The sequence below is a fragment of the Protomyctophum parallelum genome (genome assembly GCF_964188405.1).
Source record: "Protomyctophum parallelum genome assembly, chromosome: 8".
Taxonomy (NCBI): domain Eukaryota; kingdom Metazoa; phylum Chordata; class Actinopteri; order Myctophiformes; family Myctophidae; genus Protomyctophum; species Protomyctophum parallelum.
Window position 1 is genome coordinate 45280908 of NC_139703.1, and position 22270 is coordinate 45303177.

Consider the following 22270-nt stretch of genomic DNA (forward strand, 5'->3'; position numbering starts at 1 on the left):
ATAACATACAGCGTCTATCCACACAGCAACATGTCAGCATCGCAGCAGCTGCTTGGTACTTTTATACGATTCTAACGTTTATTTGATATACATACGAGAAGTTAAGGCTCTTTAAGGACCTGAGGATTTTTAACTTATGATGAGGCACACACAAGGCAAAGAATAGCTCTAGAGACACAGGGCTAACTGAAAGGATGAACAGAATGAACACAGCCGCGAGGGTCTGGTTGCAAGTGCAATTAAAATGGTCAGTGTGGAGCAACCCAGGGGACTCCAAAACAGCACAGCTTATTTATGCTTCGTCGCACAACTGTCCACAATTCTATCAGTTGACAATACGTCATTCAATTGTTTGTCAAGTGACTACAGTTGTAAGACAAAGTATAAATTAAGCCTCATTGTGATACAAAGTTCATCAGTTGTCTTACGGATGGCTTCAGAGCAACGGTTGAATAAAAAAAGAAAAAAAAAGGAATGTCTAAAAGAACCCTTGCCCAGACACAAATGTAGTTAAGATGACATGAACAATTCATTCAATTGAATCCTTGAACCTTGGAACCATTGCAAGTCTGAACGTAATAACTAGTTGTGCTGCCAAATAACATTATTTAGGCCTAGACTGTTAAATCTGTTAAATAGTGTTATTTGCCATGCACTTGACATCTCCCACACTGCTGCCTTTAACAAAAAAAGCCCAGACCAATTTCAAATTGGTTGAAAATAAGTATATAAAAGCTCAAAATGTCATACAAAAGATGCATATGAGACATTATTCTATAGTTTTTATTCTTCTTATTATTTTTATGTTTTTCTTCTTTCTATTTTTTTATGAAAGCTGCTTTGGTAACAACAGAGTCAGGACACTGGTCGATCTCCTTTACTTAGCCTGGGTGTGAAGCAAGCTCTTTCACTGTCATCTCAATGGCATGTATGTGAGTGTGTGTTTCTTTTGTCATCGCTGTCTTCCTCCTGGCTCCTAAAATCTAAATGGATGGATGTAGTACACCACACTGGGCGGTGTTTGTGTTCCGTAGTAGGGCCGTATCCACACCAAGATGCGATGTCTGCCGGGAGCCGTTTGTCATAAAGATGTCCGTGCTGTGAAAGACAGTGCTATTGTACTGAGGGCTGATAGAGTAGAGACCTTGGACGCTGAACCGATCGCATTGGGACCTGTAAAAGCATAGAAATGTATGAGGCTGTTATTCTGTGTATACTGGGAAAAATAATCCACATAAAAACAATGTTTTTTTAATCTACGTTGCCTCTGCTGCACCGGCATGCTTTAGTAATCAAGGCCTGACTGAGCGCATTAATTAATTCCCAAAATGTCTGAGAACCATGACTTGAGCTCCAAGCAAAGTATCCAACATAAACTGACCATCTTCTCATGCAACACTCGCATCACGTACAGACCATTTAATTTCACAGCAGCCCATCTAAACAATAATGTCCCTCCCTCTTGCTCGCTCTTTCCTCTTGTGGTGATGACAGATAATCTGTTTTGGCAAAGTAGCGATGGCAGCATGGGAATGGATTATTACATTCTATCCAATAGAGTATCTTAAGCGCAGAAGCTAGCCCACCACACTGCAAAATCCTGTGTGTTCAAAATAAAAGAGTTTGAGAGTGCACAAATGGACCTGAACGGGTCCATTTGGTTCCATTTGTATACTCTCACTGTTAAAGGTGTAGTAGACAAAGTTCAGCCTTGTCTCACTCGCAACACCTCTGTTTCATATGGTTGCTTATTTCCCTGACTCATGTCGGCAAGGTGTTTCATATGGTTGCTGATTTCCCTGACTCATGTTGGCAAGGTGTTTCATATGGTTGCTTATTTCCCTGACTCATGTCGGCAAGGCAGCAAATATGAGGTTTTTAACATTGAAAGAAGCATATGGTTAATGGCAGCCATCAAAGGTAAACAAAAATAAAACATTTCAGGACAGCCAAAATTATTAAAACTAGAGCGGTGCCCGTGGGGCCTCTACAGCGGTACCCGTTGGGCACTGGCCTACTTGGAACGATGCAAGTTGGAAATGCATGCCCCACCCAGATATTATGTCTTTTATGCCCATATATATGGAGTTCTGTGTCAGGCATGCCCAAATATGGAGTCTATGCAGACGTCAGAATGATGTCAGAACAGGCCAGCTCTCCATATATGGATCCTGGGCAGGGGCCCTGTCCAGAGCCAGGCAGAGGCCTTCTTGGGGCAGTTCTGGACAACCGTGGGTCCGATCAAACACCGGCCACTGCATGGAACGCATGTGTCAAATTTGAAGTCGGTGGGGAGAACTCGAGTTACGTGGATTAGGTAGGTGAAGCATACTGGTCATAAAAAACAACAACAAAAGCATGCTTCATCATGCTTGAAGACAATGTTGATGACTGGAACGTTGCGACCATAATACAGTCTCTCTTGTGCTGGTGATCATTATTCGTCTTGAAAATAAAGGGAGTTAAGTATGCTTGTCAATATGACTCATTTAAGATGTTACTGTGGTAACATGGGGCGGCGGTGGCTCAGGGGTAGAGTGCCTGGATGGTAACCGTAAGGTTGCCAGTTCGAACCCGGGCTCCCCCAGAGTTACTGTCGAAGTGTCCTTGAGCAAGACACTGAACCCCTAGTTGCTCCTGATGTGCTAGTTGGTGCCTTGCATGGTTTCCGCTGCCATCGGTGTATGAATGGGTGAATGTAATGCACAATCTCTGTAAAGCGCCTTGGATAAAGGCGCTATATAAATGCACCATTTACCATTTACCATTTATAAGATGTTACCTGGTATTCTTGGGATTGTGATCTGCCTGCTACTGCTGCCTTCACCGCCCTCGCCAAAGGGTTTGATCTGTATAATGTACTCCTCATCAACGGGCAAGGACAGCTCCACAGAAGTGGTGTTGGTTTCCATCACATCAGGGCGACTGTGCCGGTTCCTTTTGTACAGCACCTGAGCACAGATCACACAGCAGGAGGAAAGGTCAGGGCAGGGAAGCCGAGGCAACATACATTATATTCCGGATCCTCAAGGCCGGCAACACTTACTTTGTAGCCAGTGACCTCTGACTCGTTCTCCAAGGCCTTGACCTGCTCCCAGGTCAGTATAATCTTGGAGTTTAATGCGTTCCACATCACTTTGACTGGCGGCTGGCTCGGCGCTGAGGAACACAAGCACACGCACTTCACACACAAGACAAACAGCAGTGGAGAGAAAACTATTGGTCTTAATTAGCTCCCATGCTTACGTGGTTTCTTGGTGGTGACATTGATGGTTGTGCTAGGAGGCCCTGTTCCCGCTGAGTTATATGCCCTCGCCGTGATGTAATATGTGCTGCTGCCTTTCACCCCGCGGATTACAGAAGACGTTTGATTTCCCACAGTCCTCTGCACACTGGCCATATCCTCTTTTTCGCTTTTATCCCAGTACCTCAGCTGAAAACAGACAAGGCAGAACCACAGACATGAATGCAGAATCTGCTTTAACATAGCCGACACTCTGCCCAAGCCTCCTGGTATATACTGTCAATGAACTGTAAACTGAAGAGTGAAAGACTGCAACTGCAAATTGGTATGAAAATAACCCTGAGCAGTGTGTCCTGTTGTACTCTCCACTCGCCATGGGCTATGTACTTTGGTTCTGCTTGCTTAGCCGCAGATATGTGGCAGGGTTAAAACTTGTATGGCCAATATGCAGACGAAAAAAGAATTCCCTGCCGTCAACTCCCACTGATAACAGATATTCTTTGTCACCCGGGTGTCCAAACTGAAATAGCTGGCATGCTTCACAACACAAGTATAATTTGTCTTTCCTCACAGGAATGGTGAAAGGTTTGCTCATGTTCTGCTGTTGACTTTCACTGGCCAACATTCTTTTTATATAATTCTGACAATTCTTTGAGTTTTTCCTCATATCAGAATGGAAATGAGAATTAACCCACCGAGCACTGCTGTATAAGCCACAGTGTTAAATGCTGTGTTGCTGTGGTGTGGTGTATGCATCACCACGCACGCTAATCATCACAGCACTTAGGAGGACAACAAGAGAAATTCAACTAAACTCACAGGCATGGGTCTATATAGGAACATTAAAAACACCAAGCTATTACTGTATCTCCTGTCCTCTGCCAAGGTACAAGATTCTGCAACACTCATCAAAATTAAAACAAGATGCATGCACATCACCAGGCATGCATGGACGCATGGGCTGTGGGGTTGCTCACCTCATAGCCTAGAACTCGTCTCTTGCTAGCATTCCACGGCAAAGCTTTCCATGAAACTTCAACCTCGATCGCAGACAGGCTTTTGGCACGGATCCTGGTGGGTGCTCGGCTAGGCTCTAGAGTTAATGGAGAGAGACTTTCAAAACAATCTTTGATAACCTCTCAAAGTGGGACCATCAAAACTTTGAGCTAGGGGTGGGAGGGGGGGACGTCTGCAGATCCTGATAGGAGTACACAGGGAGCAAGGTCACTCTAATGGCTAGAATGGCTTGGGAGCTCTTTGAAATGAGTTATGAACTGTGGCTGAGACACTACAACTACCCCCGTTAACATTTGTGTTGACTCTAGTCTACACCAAACTTCACTCACCCTCCTCAGCGGAATAGATGGTGGTAACGGGTCCGAACGGACCCTCCCCCACATTATTGTAAACCCCGACCTTGACGTGGAAGGGCGAGAAGGGCTGTATGCTCTCGTTTTTGAACACATATCTGGAGGTTTCCGCAGAAGGCACTGCAGCCTGCATCCAGCCAGTGGCGCCGTGGGGTCGAAACGCCACCACGTAGCCGAACCCTGGACCGTTCTGCAGCTCCTCTGGGACAGGCTGGAACACAGCAAATACGCGCACGCACGCACGCACGCACGCACGCACACACACAAGAACAAACAAAAACACAAGTGAATGGATGCATCCATCAACAGTACAGTGCCCTCAGCATGAGGGCTTAACTCAGCTATTGTTAAGACCAACAGCACACCATATATCATGTATTTATAGCTACTGACTTCTTTCTATAAACCAACGCTCTTCACTCTCCACTCTTAACCTCTAAGATACATAATAAATAATAATATAATACAAAACTCGCTGCTGTATTGTAGCAACTCTGGGCACAGCATAGACATGTCTTGACATCATATTTAAGACTCAATTAATGTAATTAAATTAAACACACTCCATCTCTGCTGCCACATCACAACTTTGCCTCAGGTGTCTTTGGGGTCAAGGCAGAATTTGCACTTTGTTAAGCAGTAGTTAGACTTTAGCTGAACTCCTGTGACATTGAAACATCAACATTCATTCAGGGAATAGCTTTCACAGCAGGGGCTGATGATTTTAAGCAACCAGCATAAGCCTTTTGGAGCAGGGTTGCTAAACTGGCTTTGAGAGAGAGAGAGAGAGAGAGAGAGAGAGAGAGAGAGAGAGAGAGAGAGAGAGACACAATCATTGTAAAAAATAAAAGTTGCTTGGAACTTTGGAGGAACCATTGTGTTTAATTATATTATTGAAACCTCAAAGGCATATTTCTCTCCCCCAGGGTGACAGCAGAAGTTATTGCCTCTCTGTTCTTAAAATGAAATGCCATACATTAAGCCATTGGGCTGTTATTAATGAAACAAGCGCCCGGATCCTCAGAGAATAATGACGTCTGGCTCCATCCTCCATGGGTGAAGGAGTATTGTGGTGGCATGCTTACCTCCCATATGATGACTAATTCAGAGCGACTTCCACCTCCTCCGCTTACATTAGCCGGGGTGACCTTCGGAGCTGGGGAGAAAGATATGATCAGCTTAACCCCTGTTGAGTTCACTTTACTATTGATATTTTCATAGCACAGTTTGGAAAAAAGGCATTGGCATAGTTAAAAGAAATCTCAGAACACAAGTTATAACAAGTTATAAAACACATTAGAAAGTGTAGAGACATTAATGATATACTGTAGGCAACACAAGAGAAAGTTTTGATGCTTGTGAAGTACATACAAGTCTCCTTTGTCCTTGCTTGTTTGGATGGCTTGCTGGGTTCTCCTGTCCCGATGGCGTTGCTTGCCAGGACTCTAAACTCATACTCCACCCAGGGGCTCAGGTCTATTACTGTAGCTGTCAACTGCCGACCACCCACCATCTCAGGAACTGGCATAAAACGCGCACACACACACACACACACACACACACACACACACACACACACACACACACACACACACACACACACACACACACACACACACACACACACACACACACACACACACACACACACACACACACACACACACACACACCTCCCCGCTGTCAGTATCAACCCACTTTATGGGTGTGTACGTGTGTACGTGTGTGTGTGTGTGTGTGTGTGTGTGTCAACTTAGCATCAACAGTAGACTGTCCTCCAGGCTGACAGGCCTGGTGAGACTCCACCACAGGTGTAATCACTCAAGGACGCACACATATACACACACAAAGTCCAAAGGCAAAAATCAACACATGTTGAAGGAATGCTCAGACTTTTTTTTCTTTTTTTTAGCAAGGGTAGGGGGGGGGGATCTACTATTGCTAATGATTTGGCACACTGTCAGTTCATGTTTCTGCAGGTTCTACAGGAAGCCACAACCAGTAAACTCTAGAGAGTCTAGACTCCTATACAATTTAGGTCTTTAGCAGACGCTCTATATCCAGAGAGACGTCAGATTGCAAGATCAGAACGGTGTGAACCATTTAGAGAACAAACAGGGTAAATGATATCAGGATATCAGGTAAACATCTAACCAAGCATCTGTCTAAACAAACAATATGTTATATAATAATAATAATAAGGGTAATAATAAGGGTAATAATAATAATAATATAATGATTATTATAAGCATAATTTGATATAACTAGCATTATACTGTATAGAAAAATAGGCAACAAAAACGATCTCTACCTACTTGATTGTGTGTGCGTGTGTATATTTGTGTGTGTGAGGGTAAAACTATTCTTTAAAGATAAAGAGAAAATTGGAATTGCTTCCCCCCCTTTCTCAGTGAAAACGTGCCCATCTCTGATGGATTAATTAGAGACTCCAGCATGGTAGTGGAGCCTACTCTCACCCACCAGGGAGGGGACAATGACTATAGACTACAAGTAGAAACAGCAAGCGTTCTGCTTAGTACGAAACAGACTGAAGCCAAACAACATTGGCGTGGACTTCAACTGCAGGGAAAGCTTGTTTTAGCTTGTTTTACAATTCACCATCAAAGCTAGACTGCAAGTATTACCAACCTAGTACAATCTGTCAATCTGGTACCCTGACATCCAAACTCCACTTTGTATAAACCATCATGATTCTGAACAACACCACAGACTGCTAGAATCCATTGCACACATGGATGTAGTACATACAAAAAAGTGTAAATTGCTAAATTGCTTGCCACGACCGTATTGTTGACCTAGTGTCTGATGCAGTTCGAAAATATATGCCAACCAGTGCAGCAAATAAACATTCAAGAGTATTACCAGATTGGTTTAGTTGTTCATGCGATGTCTTTGCTAACATCCCAAATACACCTGATGGTGTTTTTGTTGACACCAGCCACAAGGAAGTCCTGATTTTGGAGGTGGGCTGTGTCTTTGATTTGTACACAGGCATTCCTAGATAAACATTCTGGGCTCCATTTTCGTTTGAGATTTCTAAATACAGTATTTGGGGATTTAGCAGTGGGGAAGGGGTGTCTAAAGTTGGTATTTTGGTCACCTGTCTAAATCCCTAAAACACCTCTGTGCCACATTCCATTGCCTAAGAGATCCCTTATGCGTTGCCGTTATGCCTAGTGCTATTGCTTCATAGCCTTACAGTCTCCCATGGAAGAGTGATGCATTGCTTGCCTTGAAGTCTCACTTGTGCTGCACTTGCCCCCCCTCCCCACTACCCCCCATGCCGTTTTTCTTCTTTTTTCCCACCACTCACAGAGCCAAGAACACTCGTCTGTTCATTGAGTCACAACTGGTTCAAATCTCGCGTGTACAGTAGGTCGTCTCTACGGTATAAAGCGAAAATGAAATTTCAGGAAATCAGATTAAACCTGTTGGCTGTTATAGGCATGTCTATGGAGGAGAAGGTGCCATGTGTATCCTTAGGTGTCCATGAACCCTCAAACCTGCATGTGTGTTATTTGCCAAATGAGTGAGCATTTCTTCAAGTGTGACGGTCTTGTGGTTAATAATATTGTGACAAGGATTTGATAGCATACGGAGTCGGCGAACCAATGATGCCACTGAAGCTAGCCTACATTTAAAATAATATCTCCGTTTCACAAAAATATCAATGGCTGAGGAAACCAGTGTGAGATAAGGCACACATACAGAGTTCCAACCATGCGCCAACGTGCCGAGCTCCATTAAAGATGACGTACGGAAAAATTACAGCCCGCAGTATCACTTTACTACACTATCAAATTACAAGCCCCGGCAACAAGGCACATCATTGGGTGTGGAGGAGATCCATGTTTCAGAATACCCCAGAGTCCTATAAAGCGGCGGTCAATGGTCACGGTACAATTGCGTGCCATTTCGCGCCAGGGGTAAAAATTACATCTCCAATATTCTCACAGGGGCCGGGTGGAATGAAGAGTGGAGGTGACCACGGCTGGTTGGACAGAGCTTACCTGTGGTGACAGCTTGCCACCCCAGGGAAAATGGTGTCCTGGCCTGGATGGTGTATGCCGTAATTGGACTGTGATTATCAGGACCAGGCCTCCAGGACAGGGAAGCTGTGGTATCGGTGATTTCTTCTACATGGATGCTGGTGGGTGGCCCAGGGGGACCTGATAGACGGCATGGCCAGGTAGGCAGAAGAACATAAAGATTGAGAGAGAGAGAGAGAGAGAGAGAGAGAGAGAGAGAGACAGAGAGAGAGAGAGAGAGGACACAAAGCGGTGTTGTGTATTCATGCAATTTATTTAATCCTGTTTTCTGTGTGACTCTGTAAACACAGCATTTCGAAAAATGCTATGCGAAAACATAACTGTTGCTATTATGAAAATGGCAGATGGATGGCAAATGTGAAGGTGGGGTGCATGCATGTGTCAGTGAAGCAATAAGGTCAGTATGGTGTGAGACCTCGGGGAGCCATTTGGTCTAATTAGACTGTAATTCTTCATCTACGGTACCCATCTTCTCTTGTAAGACCAGACCACAGCAGATAATTAAATCATTTCAAAAGGGCTGAAGGATGGTGAGATGCACCAAAGCTCTTCAGTGAAAATAGCAGATAATATACAAACTAAATATGCTGTTTTTGTTGAATGTGTGCCTCAGAAAATAGGAAAGCTAGGGATCATGTGATTCACTGAACTGGATGTGATTAACTGAACGACAGTTAAGGCAATTAAGATTGAGCTTACCTCTGACAATGAGATCTGTTGCGATGGAGATGCTGTCCACCTTAGTCTGTACAGCACAGGTGAACTTCCCTGAATGTCTCAGCTGAATGTTTCGTATCATTATGTCCCCAGCTGAATGCTGCTGTCATTCAATACGTGTGCACGCACGCACGCACGCACGCACGCACGCACACACACACACACACACACACACACACACACACACACACACACACACACACACACACACACACACACACACACACACACACACACACACACACACACACACACACACACACACACACACACACACACACAGTACAATGAACGGCCTGCTATCCATCAAAGCTATTGTCATTCATGAACAATGCGTTTTTTCCATCAAGACACGGCTAACACAAAGCTCATTGTCGCCCCACCGTATGTATATCTTCTTGACTCATGAATACATCGTCTCCGCAAAGCTTTTCTCTTTCCTGAAAGACAGCTGGTTTGCTGATATACTCAGATATACCTGGCTATATCAGCCAGCCAGTGCACTCCACTCTTAATCATTATAATTAGATAAACGTATTCATAAAGTAGCCTGGTTTTTATTCAACATGCATGGAAGGCTTTCGTTGATGGAGAGTCGTCTTCATTGATGAAGAGTAGTTCATTAGACTGTTCAGTCGCTATTGCTTTCGGGGATTCTTTTATTCCATTTCTAATTGCAGCTGCCATTTCCCTATTACCATTTAATCAGCAAAGTAGAAGCAGGTTCTGTAATAAATTGGACACGGCAAAAGCTGTGGCACTGAGATTTCAATGTGAGTGGCCAGCAGCAAAATGTGTTTAACACAAGATGGACGTCATTTCATTAGGCGGAGGGAAAAAAATACATTTGGATAATGGGAAATGGAGGGTGGAAGATGTGTCCGTATAGGTTTTGATGAAGCACGCTCTTAAGAAATCATGGGGGTAGGGTGCTGCACTTGCACAAGCACATTGTTTCTCAACATTGGGTCTGGGGCCCACCAGGGGTCCAAATGGACCCTTATGGGTCAGTAAGAGTTACATAAACACTAGTCCCAGAGATAAAAATCATATCAAATGGGGGTCCATCGTCCGTGGACGCATGATTGAACTGGGGGTCCTTGAAATTAAAAACTACAAATGCACAAATAAACGGAGGGTCCTTGAAATTAAAAACGACTGGTTATGTGGTTATGGGTTAACTTTCCTCCATTTGAATACTCTGAGAGTTACTCGAAGTTGAGAACCAGTGCTTAGAATGTCAGCTTTGAGTGCTTTTAATGTATATATACAAAGTTCCTGCCAGAGAGGTTGCAGGGTGTTTATGTAAATTCCTTTTAAAAATAAACCACATGCAGCAATTTTCTGCCCCATAAATAATACACATGATACAAACATTCCCTCTGCACTGCGGCTGTATCCATTACGACCTTACTAAAAGATGAGAGGTATAATATCGATGCACCAATGCATCTCCAGCCTCACCTCTCGACCTTTGCTCAACTGAATCTCCAAAGGGGTTGGGGGAAAAAAATCAATGTGTCTTTGATAGCCCATTTTCATGAGAGTGCCGTGGCATAGATGACACATAGGCCCTCCCCGACACACTACAGAACAGATTTGTTTCTCGTCATTCATTATGCATTCCAGTGCCTCTGACAAGCGCGCCATTAAAACCGTAGCAATACCAGCACCATTTCTCAAGATATGACAACCCTTGTTTACAAAATGTGAGACCATATCATGGACTTACGCCGCCCACTTTTTCAAAGTATCCACCATGGCTCCCGAAGTGGATGAGCTGCTCATTGAAGAACCAGGTGAACTTCAGCTCCAGAGACGGGTCGTGGGTCACCTGACATGGCAGGACGACACTCTCTCCCACGGTGACGTCCAGGGTTGAGGGCAGGGTGGTGATGAGGGTGGGCTCTGAAAGACAGAGGAAAGTCGTGACAGACAGACAGTGTACATTTGACAAACAACTCACCATGCGCTCTCTTTTTCCATTCAGGAGCATTAAGATTCTGTGCACAAAATGGCTTTGTAAAAAAAACAGAGCCCTTCCATCATTCTTATGGATATGTCAGACTGAGTTAATAGAAGGATATACAGGACAGAGCACGCGGAAAACTAGGGCGAGAAGCCTACAGTAACAGGCATTAGGTTGAGCCTGAGCTCACCTCTGCAGGGACAGTGGGACTTGCCTTCCCCCAGCATCCAGACAAGCCGCCATGTGTCACTGTCAACCCAGCGCTCAGCCCGGAACTCCCTGTTCACCTGACTACCCCCCCCACACACACACACACACACACACACACCCTCCAAACACACCCACCTCGAAAAACTGTAAACACTGGAGTGCCCTCCCACAACTCAACTCGTCCCCATTCTCTCCTCAAGCCTCATGCATCCAGTGCATTACCATTGCATCACACAAGGGGAATGACGTAATATCCCTCATCTCTGCTTCGTTGTGAGACGCGGAACAGGGAGGTTGAGGAGGAGCGCCTGGGAGAGTGCCTTGCCGAGTGCCTTGTTCTGACGATGTGCGGCGCCATTCTCCCTCTTGGGGGTGCTGTGAGTACTTGGATAAAAGTCCCGCTCTGAGCACACAGACTAAATTAACCATGGCAAATGATCCCTGGACAGGCATAGATTCATGCAGAAAGTGCCGGCAGTGCAGTCTTCATCCAGAGTGAATTCAATACCTTCATTGTATTGTAACACCCCCCATCCGCCCCACACAACACCCCTCCCCACTGTCACCACCTCCTCCACCTTCACCACGATGGTCTCCCGGTGTGATGATGTCTCTAGTCGTTCTCTGATATAAAACCAGTGCTATCAGCCCTTGGGTTTTGTTAGGCGCACAATGAAAGGTTCCATACAAGTGCCCTTCCTATTATTGTGGGGAGTAAATGGCAGAAATCTTGCAATAGAACATGGTGGTACTGATGGTGGTGCTTCAAGAGATTTGTGCTAAACATGTATGAGACAAAAGCATGCTACAGAAAGCAACAGATTATTTACCGGTAGTATTATATACATGAAAACCGGGTAATAGGGGTAAAGACAGGACTGAAACCACTAAAGCATTTGTTTCTATATTGAGATTCATTGTAAATTTGACATAAATGTAGGAAGCCAGGCTGTGGAAGGATTTAGAGAAATGCAAGGAAATTATATATTGTTTTTATTAATTGCAACATTTAAGTGGCCTTAGTGTAGTCTTCTTTGTATTGTGAACCGTTTTCCACTTTGTCCGCGTGGCTTGTCTCTATACCGCCCTGAGGGATTCATTGAGGCAATGACAGTGAGAGTATGTTCCCTTATTATCCCCCTCTGTCATAATTTGTGACAGATTATATGGACAACCAAGGCTGGATACACACCACACACTGGGCATAATTTGATTGATATCTATCCTGTTATTAGCTACTGCCATTATAAATGGAAGGAGCACGGCCCGCTTACTTAACAGGGTCAATCAGAGACAAGAGAGACAACACGTTAGCATACTGACAGAGCACTTCAGAGACGCTGCAAGGTCAGTCGAGCTCCAAGTGGTGAGGTGGACTTTTCTTTGAAGCAAAATACAGAAGCAGGATAGCCAGAGTGTCATGATTTGGCCCTCTGCCTGTTTATTCCCCTCTTTCTGTATCTCTCCCTCTGCCCAGTTGTGTATGTCTTTCCACTTCGGCCACTCCCACTTCCCATTGCAGCCCTCAGTCCTAGTTACACACCTGGTTACACTCTCATCAGCCCAGCCAATTACAAACCTGTGAACTCTGCTACAATCAACCCACCTATAAATACTGGACTCCTTGCACAAACTAACTGTCAGAACATAATTCCTTGTCCGGTGCTTCATGTCGTTGTCCCCTGCTCTACCTTGATGTTTTGGGTTTGTCTTTTTGTATTTACTGAAGAGTTTGCATTCATGGACTTCCTCGTGGCTACTTTATGCTTCTGAAAGGTTTTGCTATTTGGACTTATTGCTTTGCTACTGCTACTTATTTTGTAAGCTTGACTTTTTGTTTAATAAAGCAGTTATTTTGAACTTCCCTCTGCATTTGGGTTCAGTCATTCTGCCACCGTGACAGTATGTTCTGACCAAATATGAACCCAGCAGAGCGAAGACTTTTTCACCAAAAGGTGGATGACTTTGAAAATGTGGTTGCTCGTTTCATGGCCTCACCCCCTCCATTGTATGCTGCACTCCAAGAGGAGATCTCTATCCAGCAGCAGTGGTTTAAGGAGAGGCCGTGGGTAAGCCATTTTCCCCCACCTGAATGTGGTCTGTGAGAGGCTCAAGGACTTTGAAACCACCCATGCTTCCCAGTCAACTACCCAGTCAATTAGAGTTGGAGTAGTGAGCTTTTCATCTGTCTGCCCTGTCCCAGATCAACAAAAGAACCAGCCTTTGGATTTACTTTCATATTTTTGCAAGACTGCTAAAATCCCGGTGTACTCTGAGCCAGCTCGAGCCCAGGACCCTTATGAAGGGTCTCGCTTGGCCCTCTGTGTGGGGAACCGTGGGCCTGCCAGGAGAAGGTGTGGTCGCCATGGCTCCTTACACCCCCAGGGGTCTTCACTGCCCAGCACCCCACTACCCGGCATCCAAACCGCCCTACTGCCCAGCACTCCGCCCTCTACCCTGCCTGTAGATCCTGCAGCACCCTCCATGTCTCCTTTATCCTCCTCGTCTCCTGGATGTGCAGTGTCTACTGGGGTCCCGTCTCCAGAGTCTGCAGCATCCTCCACCTCCACGTCTCCTGGATCCTCCTCGTCTCCAGGATGTGCAGTGTCTACTGGGGTCCCGTCTCCAGAGTCTGCAGCATCCTCCACCTCCGCGTCTCCTGGATCCTCCTCGTCTCCAGGATGTGCAGTGTCTACTGGGGTCCCGTCTCCAGAGTCTGCAGCATCCCCCACCTCCACGTCTCTTGGATCCTCCTCGTCTCCAGGATGTGCAGTGTCTACTGGGGTCCTGTCTCCAGAGTCTGCAGCATCCTCCACGTCTCCTGGATCCTCCTCGTCTCCAGGATGTGCAGTGTCTACTGGGGTCCCGTCTCCAGAGTCTGCAGTCCCACCTGCAGCACTGCCTGCAGTCCAACCTGCAGCACTGCCTGCAGTCCCACCTGCAGCACCGCCTGCAGCACTGCCTGCAGCACCGCCTGCAGTCCCGCCTGCAGTCCCGCCTGCAGCACTGCCTGCAGTTCCACCTGCAGCACCGCCTGCAGCTCCGCCTGCAGCACCACCTCCTGCGCTGGCAGCCCCGCCTACTGTGCCTGCAGCTCCGTCGCCTCTGACTGCAGCACCTCCGGCGTTGCCAACTGAGCCTTCGGCCCAAATGTCTCGGCCTCCCGGCCGTCCGCCTGATGACCCCTCTGCCTCGTCTCGGCCTCCAGGGCGTCCCCCTGAACTCAACAGCTCCGCCTCTGGCCATCGTCCCGGCCGCCCACCTGAATTCACAGGCTCCGCCTCTGGCCATCGTCCTGGCCGCCCACCTGAAGTCACAGGCTCCGCCTCTGGCCATCGTCCCGGCCGTCCCCCTGAAGTCACCAGCTTTGCCTCAGGTTCCCTCCTCCAGGCCCCCTCCACCCTCCCTGCTCGTTCCTGGTCAAGGTCGTTGGTCGTCTGGTATCCGCCCCTTGAGGGGGAGGTACTGTCATGATTTGGCCCTCTGCCTGTTTATTCCCCTCTTTCTGTATCTCTCCCTCTGCCCAGTTGTGTATGTCTTTCCACTTCGGCCACTCCCACTTCCCATTGCAGCCCTCAGTCCTAGTTACACACCTGGTTACACTCTCATCAGCCCAGCCAATTACAAACCTGTGAACTCTGCTACAATCAACCCACCTATAAATACTGGACTCCTTGCACAAACTAACTGTCAGAACATAATTCCTTGTCCGGTGCTTCATGTCGTTGTCCCCTGCTCTACCTTGATGTTTTGGGTTTGTCTTTTTGTATTTACTGAAGAGTTTGCATTCATGGACTTCCTCGTGGCTACTTTATGCTTCTGAAAGGTTTTGCTATTTGGACTTATTGCTTTGCTACTGCTACTTATTTTGTAAGCTTGACTTTTTGTTTAATAAAGCAGTTATTTTGAACTTCCCTCTGCATTTGGGTTCAGTCATTCTGCCACCGTGACAGTATGTTCTGACCAAATATGAACCCAGCAGAGCGAAGACTTTTTCACCAAAAGGTGGATGACTTTGAAAATGTGGTTGCTCGTTTCATGGCCTCACCCCCTCCATTGTATGCTGCACTCCAAGAGGAGATCTCTATCCAGCAGCAGTGGTTTAAGGAGAGGCCGTGGGTAAGCCATTTTCCCCCACCTGAATGTGGTCTGTGAGAGGCTCAAGGACTTTGAAACCACCCATGCTTCCCAGTCAACTACCCAGTCAATTAGAGTTGGAGTAGTGAGCTTTTCATCTGTCTGCCCTGTCCCAGATCAACAAAAGAACCAGCCTTTGGATTTACTTTCATATTTTTGCAAGACTGCTAAAATCCCGGTGTACTCTGAGCCAGCTCGAGCCCAGGACCCTTATGAAGGGTCTCGCTTGGCCCTCTGTGTGGGGAACCGTGGGCCTGCCAGGAGAAGGTGTGGTCGCCATGGCTCCTTACACCCCCAGGGGTCTTCACTGCCCAGCACCCCACTACCCGGCATCCAAACCGCCCTACTGCCCAGCACTCCGCCCTCTACCCTGCCTGTAGATCCTGCAGCACCCTCCATGTCTCCTTTATCCTCCTCGTCTCCTGGATGTGCAGTGTCTACTGGGGTCCCGTCTCCAGAGTCTGCAGCATCCTCCACCTCCACGTCTCCTGGATCCTCCTCGTCTCCAGGATGTGCAGTGTCTACTGGGGTCCCGTCTCCAGAGTCTGCAGCATCCTCCACCTCCGCGTCTCCTGGATCCTCCTCGTCTCCAGGATGTGCAGTGTCTACTGGGGTCCCGTCTCCAGAGTCTGCAGCATCCCCCACCTCCACGTCTCTTGGATCCTCCTCGTCTCCAGGATGTGCAGTGTCTACTGGGGTCCTGTCTCCAGAGTCTGCAGCATCCTCCACGTCTCCTGGATCCTCCTCGTCTCCAGGATGTGCAGTGTCTACTGGGGTCCCGTCTCCAGAGTCTGCAGTCCCACCTGCAGCACTGCCTGCAGTCCAACCTGCAGCACTGCCTGCAGTCCCACCTGCAGCACCGCCTGCAGCACTGCCTGCAGCACCGCCTGCAGTCCCGCCTGCAGTCCCGCCTGCAGCACTGCCTGCAGTTCCACCTGCAGCACCGCCTGCAGCTCCGCCTGCAGCACCACCTCCTGCGCTGGCAGCCCCGCCTACTGTGCCTGCAGCTCCGTCGCCTCTGACTGCAGCACCTCCGGCGTTGCCAACTGAGCCTTCGGCCCAAATGTCTCGGCCTCCCGGCCGTCCGCCTGATGACCCCTCTGCCTCGTCTCGGCCTCCAGGGCGTCCCCCTGAACTCAACAGCTCCGCCTCTGGCCATCGTCCCGGCCGCCCACCTGAATTCACAGGCTCCGCCTCTGGCCATCGTCCTGGCCGCCCACCTGAAGTCACAGGCTCCGCCTCTGGCCATCGTCCCGGCCGTCCCCCTGAAGTCACCAGCTTTGCCTCAGGTTCCCTCCTCCAGGCCCCCTCCACCCTCCCTGCTCGTTCCTGGTCAAGGTCGTTGGTCGTCTGGTATCCGCCCCTTGAGGGGGAGGTACTGTCATGATTTGGCCCTCTGCCTGTTTATTCCCCTCTTTCTGTATCTCTCCCTCTGCCCAGTTGTGTATGTCTTTCCACTTCGGCCACTCCCACTTCCCATTGCAGCCCTCAGTCCTAGTTACACACCTGGTTACACTCTCATCAGCCCAGCCAATTACAAACCTGTGAACTCTGCTACAATCAACCCACCTATAAATACTGGACTCCTTGCACAAACTAACTGTCAGAACATAATTCCTTGTCCGGTGCTTCATGTCGTTGTCCCCTGCTCTACCTTGATGTTTTGGGTTTGTCTTTTTGTATTTACTGAAGAGTTTGCATTCATGGACTTCCTCGTGGCTACTTTATGCTTCTGAAAGGTTTTGCTATTTGGACTTATTGCTTTGCTACTGCTACTTATTTTGTAAGCTTGACTTTTTGTTTAATAAAGCAGTTATTTTGAACTTCCCTCTGCATTTGGGTTCAGTCATTCTGCCACCGTGACACAGAGTAGGATAAATGTGCAGTGGTGGACAAAGTACTCAACCCGAGTACTTTCGAGTCAAAGTATAGTTACTCCAGATCACATACTGTATTACACAAGTATAAGTGAGAATTGCTCAGTCAAATTTGTACTTTTACTACAGTACAAAAAAGTATATGCTAAAAATATTCACATGTAAATATCAATGCTTTGCTATGTTGAACTTTTGTAATTTTCAAAAACCCTTTATTTTTAATATTGTAAATAGCAGATCTACAAGCTCACAAAGTGTCATATTGCGATGCGCTGTGAGCTTGTAGACCGGCATTAGTATGTTTTGTAGAAATGCTCCCTTCCTAGAAATGCAGTCAAAAGTACAATATTTGTCTATGAATTATGAAAATGTGGTGGAACGAAAGTTGACAACCCCCACCCCCCCCAGTACTAAAGTAAATATACTTAGTTATAGTCACATGGTGAAGCTCGTCTACACACTTCCTGTAAACAGAAGCCATCATGAATAATGCTTACACACCTCCGTAGAAACGGAAGGATATGAAGCCCTGTGGAGAATCCCTCCTAACTTTAATGGTCTATGGTGGGATGTGTAAATGTGTACACTCTGCTACACACTGCTGTACATACGCTATAGCTTTTTCACATAAGGGTTGTGATGTGAACGTGAATAATGCATACACTAGCGCACCAAAGAGTCCTAGGCTGTAGCTCAGTTTCTTCAGTGAAGAAAACAGAGAATACCTGAACCTTGAAACCTTTCTCCATGGAGAAAATGTGCTGGTGCGGAATAGGCCAAGATAGAGCAGGTCGAAGTCTTGAGAAAATCTATTGGCAATGTAGAGGTTAGGCCAAGGTTCAAACTGTCTATTTGAGTCGTTAAGCCAATTACTGCACCGACTCCATGCAGTTCATTCCACAAGGCTGAGGCGGCCGTTCCTTCTTAAAAGTAATTTCTTCAGAGATAAGCACTTCACAGGGAAATCAGCCCAACCCAATTTTCCTTCCCTTGTTTTTCAAATCAAGAATGCTTTCATCCCCACAATACAGTTTCCACCACTAATGTCACTTTTATTCAACTAAAGAAACAAGAAAGGGATTTCTCAAGGACAAACTTCAATGCTGGCCGGGTAAAACCTTGTGTACGTAGCTGAACAGATGCAAGCTGCTCTCAGTGCTGTGTTTGTATGCTCTACGGTAGCACATCTGCAGCAACCTGCTGTTGATCAGCAGACAGACGGTTGCACGCGTGCCTCTCAGACATCACATCGCCGTATGCATTTTCACACAAGTCAGTGGATCCCACTGACTTTCAACGCAGGAGGAAGGCTATTGTTAGAAAGAAAAGCTCCCACAAGTTGGTCTAAAAATTGGAGCACTTTTTTCAGGTCAGTTTGTCCCACCCACTGTGGCGAAAGAGCAACACATAAATCGTTCAGACAATTTATCTTCCGTCCGCACCTACATTAGAAAAACACACACCCCAGTGGAAGTGACAAAAGCAGTGAACGGTGCCAACTCACCGGATTGAGTTTTTACACTTGTGTGATAACCCGCTGGGGCCCGGCAAAGCATATTCATTGCAACAAAATAAGCCCTTACATACAACTGTGGAGGTGACACCATGTATAACCACGTGGACAAGCAGATGTTGCAGCTCTGCTATGGCTTCCAGAGGCCTCGTGTGACCAGCAGGGTTATTAGAGTTTAAAAAAAATAGCTGTAACTAGAATTGAAAAAAGAAAAAAAAAAACATAAGTTTAGTCAACTGGAATAAAAACTAAAATAGAGGCTCTACAAAACAAAGGAGAACTAACTGAAACTGTATTGTGTTTTTACAAAACTAACTAAAATCATCATAGATACATTTGACGTAGTTGTATAGTTTAATAAATAACCGATAATCGCAGTGCATTGTGAGCTTGTGGATAATCAATTTTTTACTTATTCTTTATTTATTTGACAAATGTGACAAATACCCCAAAAAACACTAACATTAATACAACCAAAAATAAAGCTATGCCTTTTCACAATATCAAAACTAAACTAAACTAACAAATCAGGATTTAAAAACGAATTAAAACTAACTGAATGTGGAAAAAAACTTTAATCAAAACAAATTAAAAATAAAAACTATAATAACCTTGTGTGACCAGAGAATGCACAGTATTTGTCAGACACAACCTCCTTCCAGCTTGCATGCACAAGTCGAGGCAGTGTGACGTCAGAAGATTTGAGTTTATTTGACCAGCTGTAATGGTCGTGTGCAAACGTGATTGCAACAGCTCATCTCTAGTGTAATCAAAATTCATAAGGTACATGCATAATGAAGAGCAATTAATCTGCTAATATGCCCCCACTGTTGGAATAATGGGGGACATTAACAGGGCTCATCTGTTGTGACTGCTCCTCCCCTGTTTGCTAGGTCTGGGTGGCTTGTTCACAGTAGGTGGCTGCGAATGCATTCTGACAGGTATTTTTCAGGACTGATATCGCCAAAGTCAATTTGAATAAGCCACTGTCATCTCCCATAAGGGTCGCTCCCACAACCGAAACGCTCCCAGTTAAATAGGTCTCCCATCCTCAAATGAAACAGTGCATGTAAATTACCCCATCCCATTTCCCAACCCGTATTGATTGTGACAGAGAGGCACAGGATCACATACAGGAAACATTTGCAAATCACCTTTCACATGATGACGGAAAGGGAAGTGAGAATTAGGCGAGTGTGTGTCAAATGAAGCTCATATTCCTTTTTCACAATAATAATAATAAGAGGATAACCACACTGCCTATTTATGCAGCGGAGACATGCGTGAGTGTGTTACTTTGTAGTTTGATTGGAAAACCACGCGTAGGCCGAAACCCTCCAGTGACAGCGGCAGACCCCCACCCCCCACCCGGGTGGAGGTTCTGCACCATTATCATTTCACAGTGTGTGATGAATGGGTAAAAGAGGCTGGCTTTATGTGACACAGTACAGTCCCTCTCATTATGCCTCCAAGCAGAGCCCGGTGTTTGAAAATTTCACAGCAATTAACAGCGCATACGTGCAAACATATAAATGTGTACGCTCACGCTGGCATTCAGTGGTGGAAGAAGTACTACAAGTTTTTTACTTAAGTAAAACTAACACCACCACAATACCACAAAATGCTATGTAAAACTACAAAAGTATTAAACCACAAGTTAAAGTAGGCCTACTATCTATAAATGTACCACGTCTCTGTATGTCTGTCTGTATACGGCTGTAATGCACGTAACTCGAGAACCGTTCGCCCCACCTACTTCAAATTCGACACACGCGTTCCACACCCCCACAGGAAGTGTGCCCGGTGTCGAGTCGGTCAGACCTACGGTTGGTTGTCCAGAACTGCCACTAAAGGCCTCTGCCCTGGCTCTGGACAGGGTCCCTGCCCAGGGTTCATATATGGAGCTGGCCTGTTCTGACATCACAACACTCCATATTTGGGCATGCCTGACACAGAACTCCATATAATTATAGGAATAAAGGAACACAGAGAGAAAGATACAGAGATCTCCATATATGGGCATAAACGGGACACAGACAGGTACCCTGAAACGGGTACAACGGGTATTGCATAGCAATGTGGGGGAGATCTCGCAAGACTTCGTGAGCTCCATCCACTTGCATGGAGCTCACGAAGTCTCACGAGATCTCGTGGTAGACGAGACTTCACGCTTTACGGCTGGAACACAGCAACGGGGTTACTATGCAGTAAAGTGTCATCATGCTACACATACTGTTGACATTATGAAGAGAGGATTTATACACAAAAAATAGGATTTCGAGCGCTAATAAGCCCTGAATGAGGGCTTATGATGGGTTAGGGGAAATAGCCAATAATGCGTTTTTGCACAAAATGACACCTGGACCACTTTGGTGTGGACCTAATGACTGCAATTGTATCGTCTACTCATGCAGGTTTTTGTGAGCACCCTGGACAGTTTTTAAGTTAATTGATTCAGCATTTAGATATTTGATATTCATTTTATCAGACACGCTTGGTACTGGTGACTGGTGTGTGCACGCAGGCACACACACACACATAGGGCTGTCGCAATTATCGCATTTATCGCATATCGCGCTATTACAAGTTGAAACCGCAAGGGGGCAGAAAAACCGCACAGGCGCAATAAACCGCAGGATCCCTGACAGTGGGCCGATGGACGCCCTGCAGCGGCCATCGCAGACGCAGCGAACGCAGCGATCGTGGAGCCAACAAAGGACTCTTGGTTAGAGACCTCTGCTGAGATCAATGAGCGATGCTCCTGCGCTGATTGTGCCCAATCAGTGCTTGAGCAACAGTGCAAGAGAGTTCGAGCAGAAACCAAACTCACTCGCTATCTACAGAAGGAATTATTTACCAATGATGATCCTCGTCTGGTGGCGTGAAAACCAGGCTAGATTCCTTCAACTTTCTAAAATTGCATGCAACATGTGTAGGGCTGTAGGCTATTTGTGCTATAAGTGCACCATCCGAGAGTTTTCCGTGAAGCGGGGAATATCGTTACTGTTCTGTTTGCTGCTTGTTATTATGCTGATATAGTTGCTCCGTGAGTTTGGAATTAAAGAAGAGTTGTGTTAAGCTGTATCATTCATGGTCTGCTGATTCACAAGCTCTTCTTTACTTCCAAACTCACGGAGCAACTATCATAATAACAAGCAGCAAA

General features: G+C 46.3%; 1 protein-coding gene across 1 annotated transcript in view; it reads right to left on the reverse strand.

Annotated features, from left to right (window-relative positions):
- Positions 1-475: 475 nt before the first annotated feature.
- The window catches only part of cntn4 (contactin 4), a 140870-nt gene continuing 119075 nt past the window's right edge, over positions 476-22270 (reverse strand). Inside the window, exons 12-22 of the mRNA XM_083770561.1 lie at positions 11134-11309; positions 9384-9504; positions 8646-8804; positions 5986-6135; positions 5700-5770; positions 4591-4825; positions 4222-4337; positions 3247-3433; positions 3047-3159; positions 2783-2951; positions 476-1173 (exon numbers count right to left, since the gene is read on the reverse strand). Coding sequence (XP_083626687.1) covers positions 1082-1173; positions 2783-2951; positions 3047-3159; positions 3247-3433; positions 4222-4337; positions 4591-4825; positions 5700-5770; positions 5986-6135; positions 8646-8804; positions 9384-9504; positions 11134-11309 — 1589 coding nt within the window. The 3' untranslated portion in view covers positions 476-1081. The remainder of the gene's footprint in view (positions 1174-2782; positions 2952-3046; positions 3160-3246; positions 3434-4221; positions 4338-4590; positions 4826-5699; positions 5771-5985; positions 6136-8645; positions 8805-9383; positions 9505-11133; positions 11310-22270) is intronic.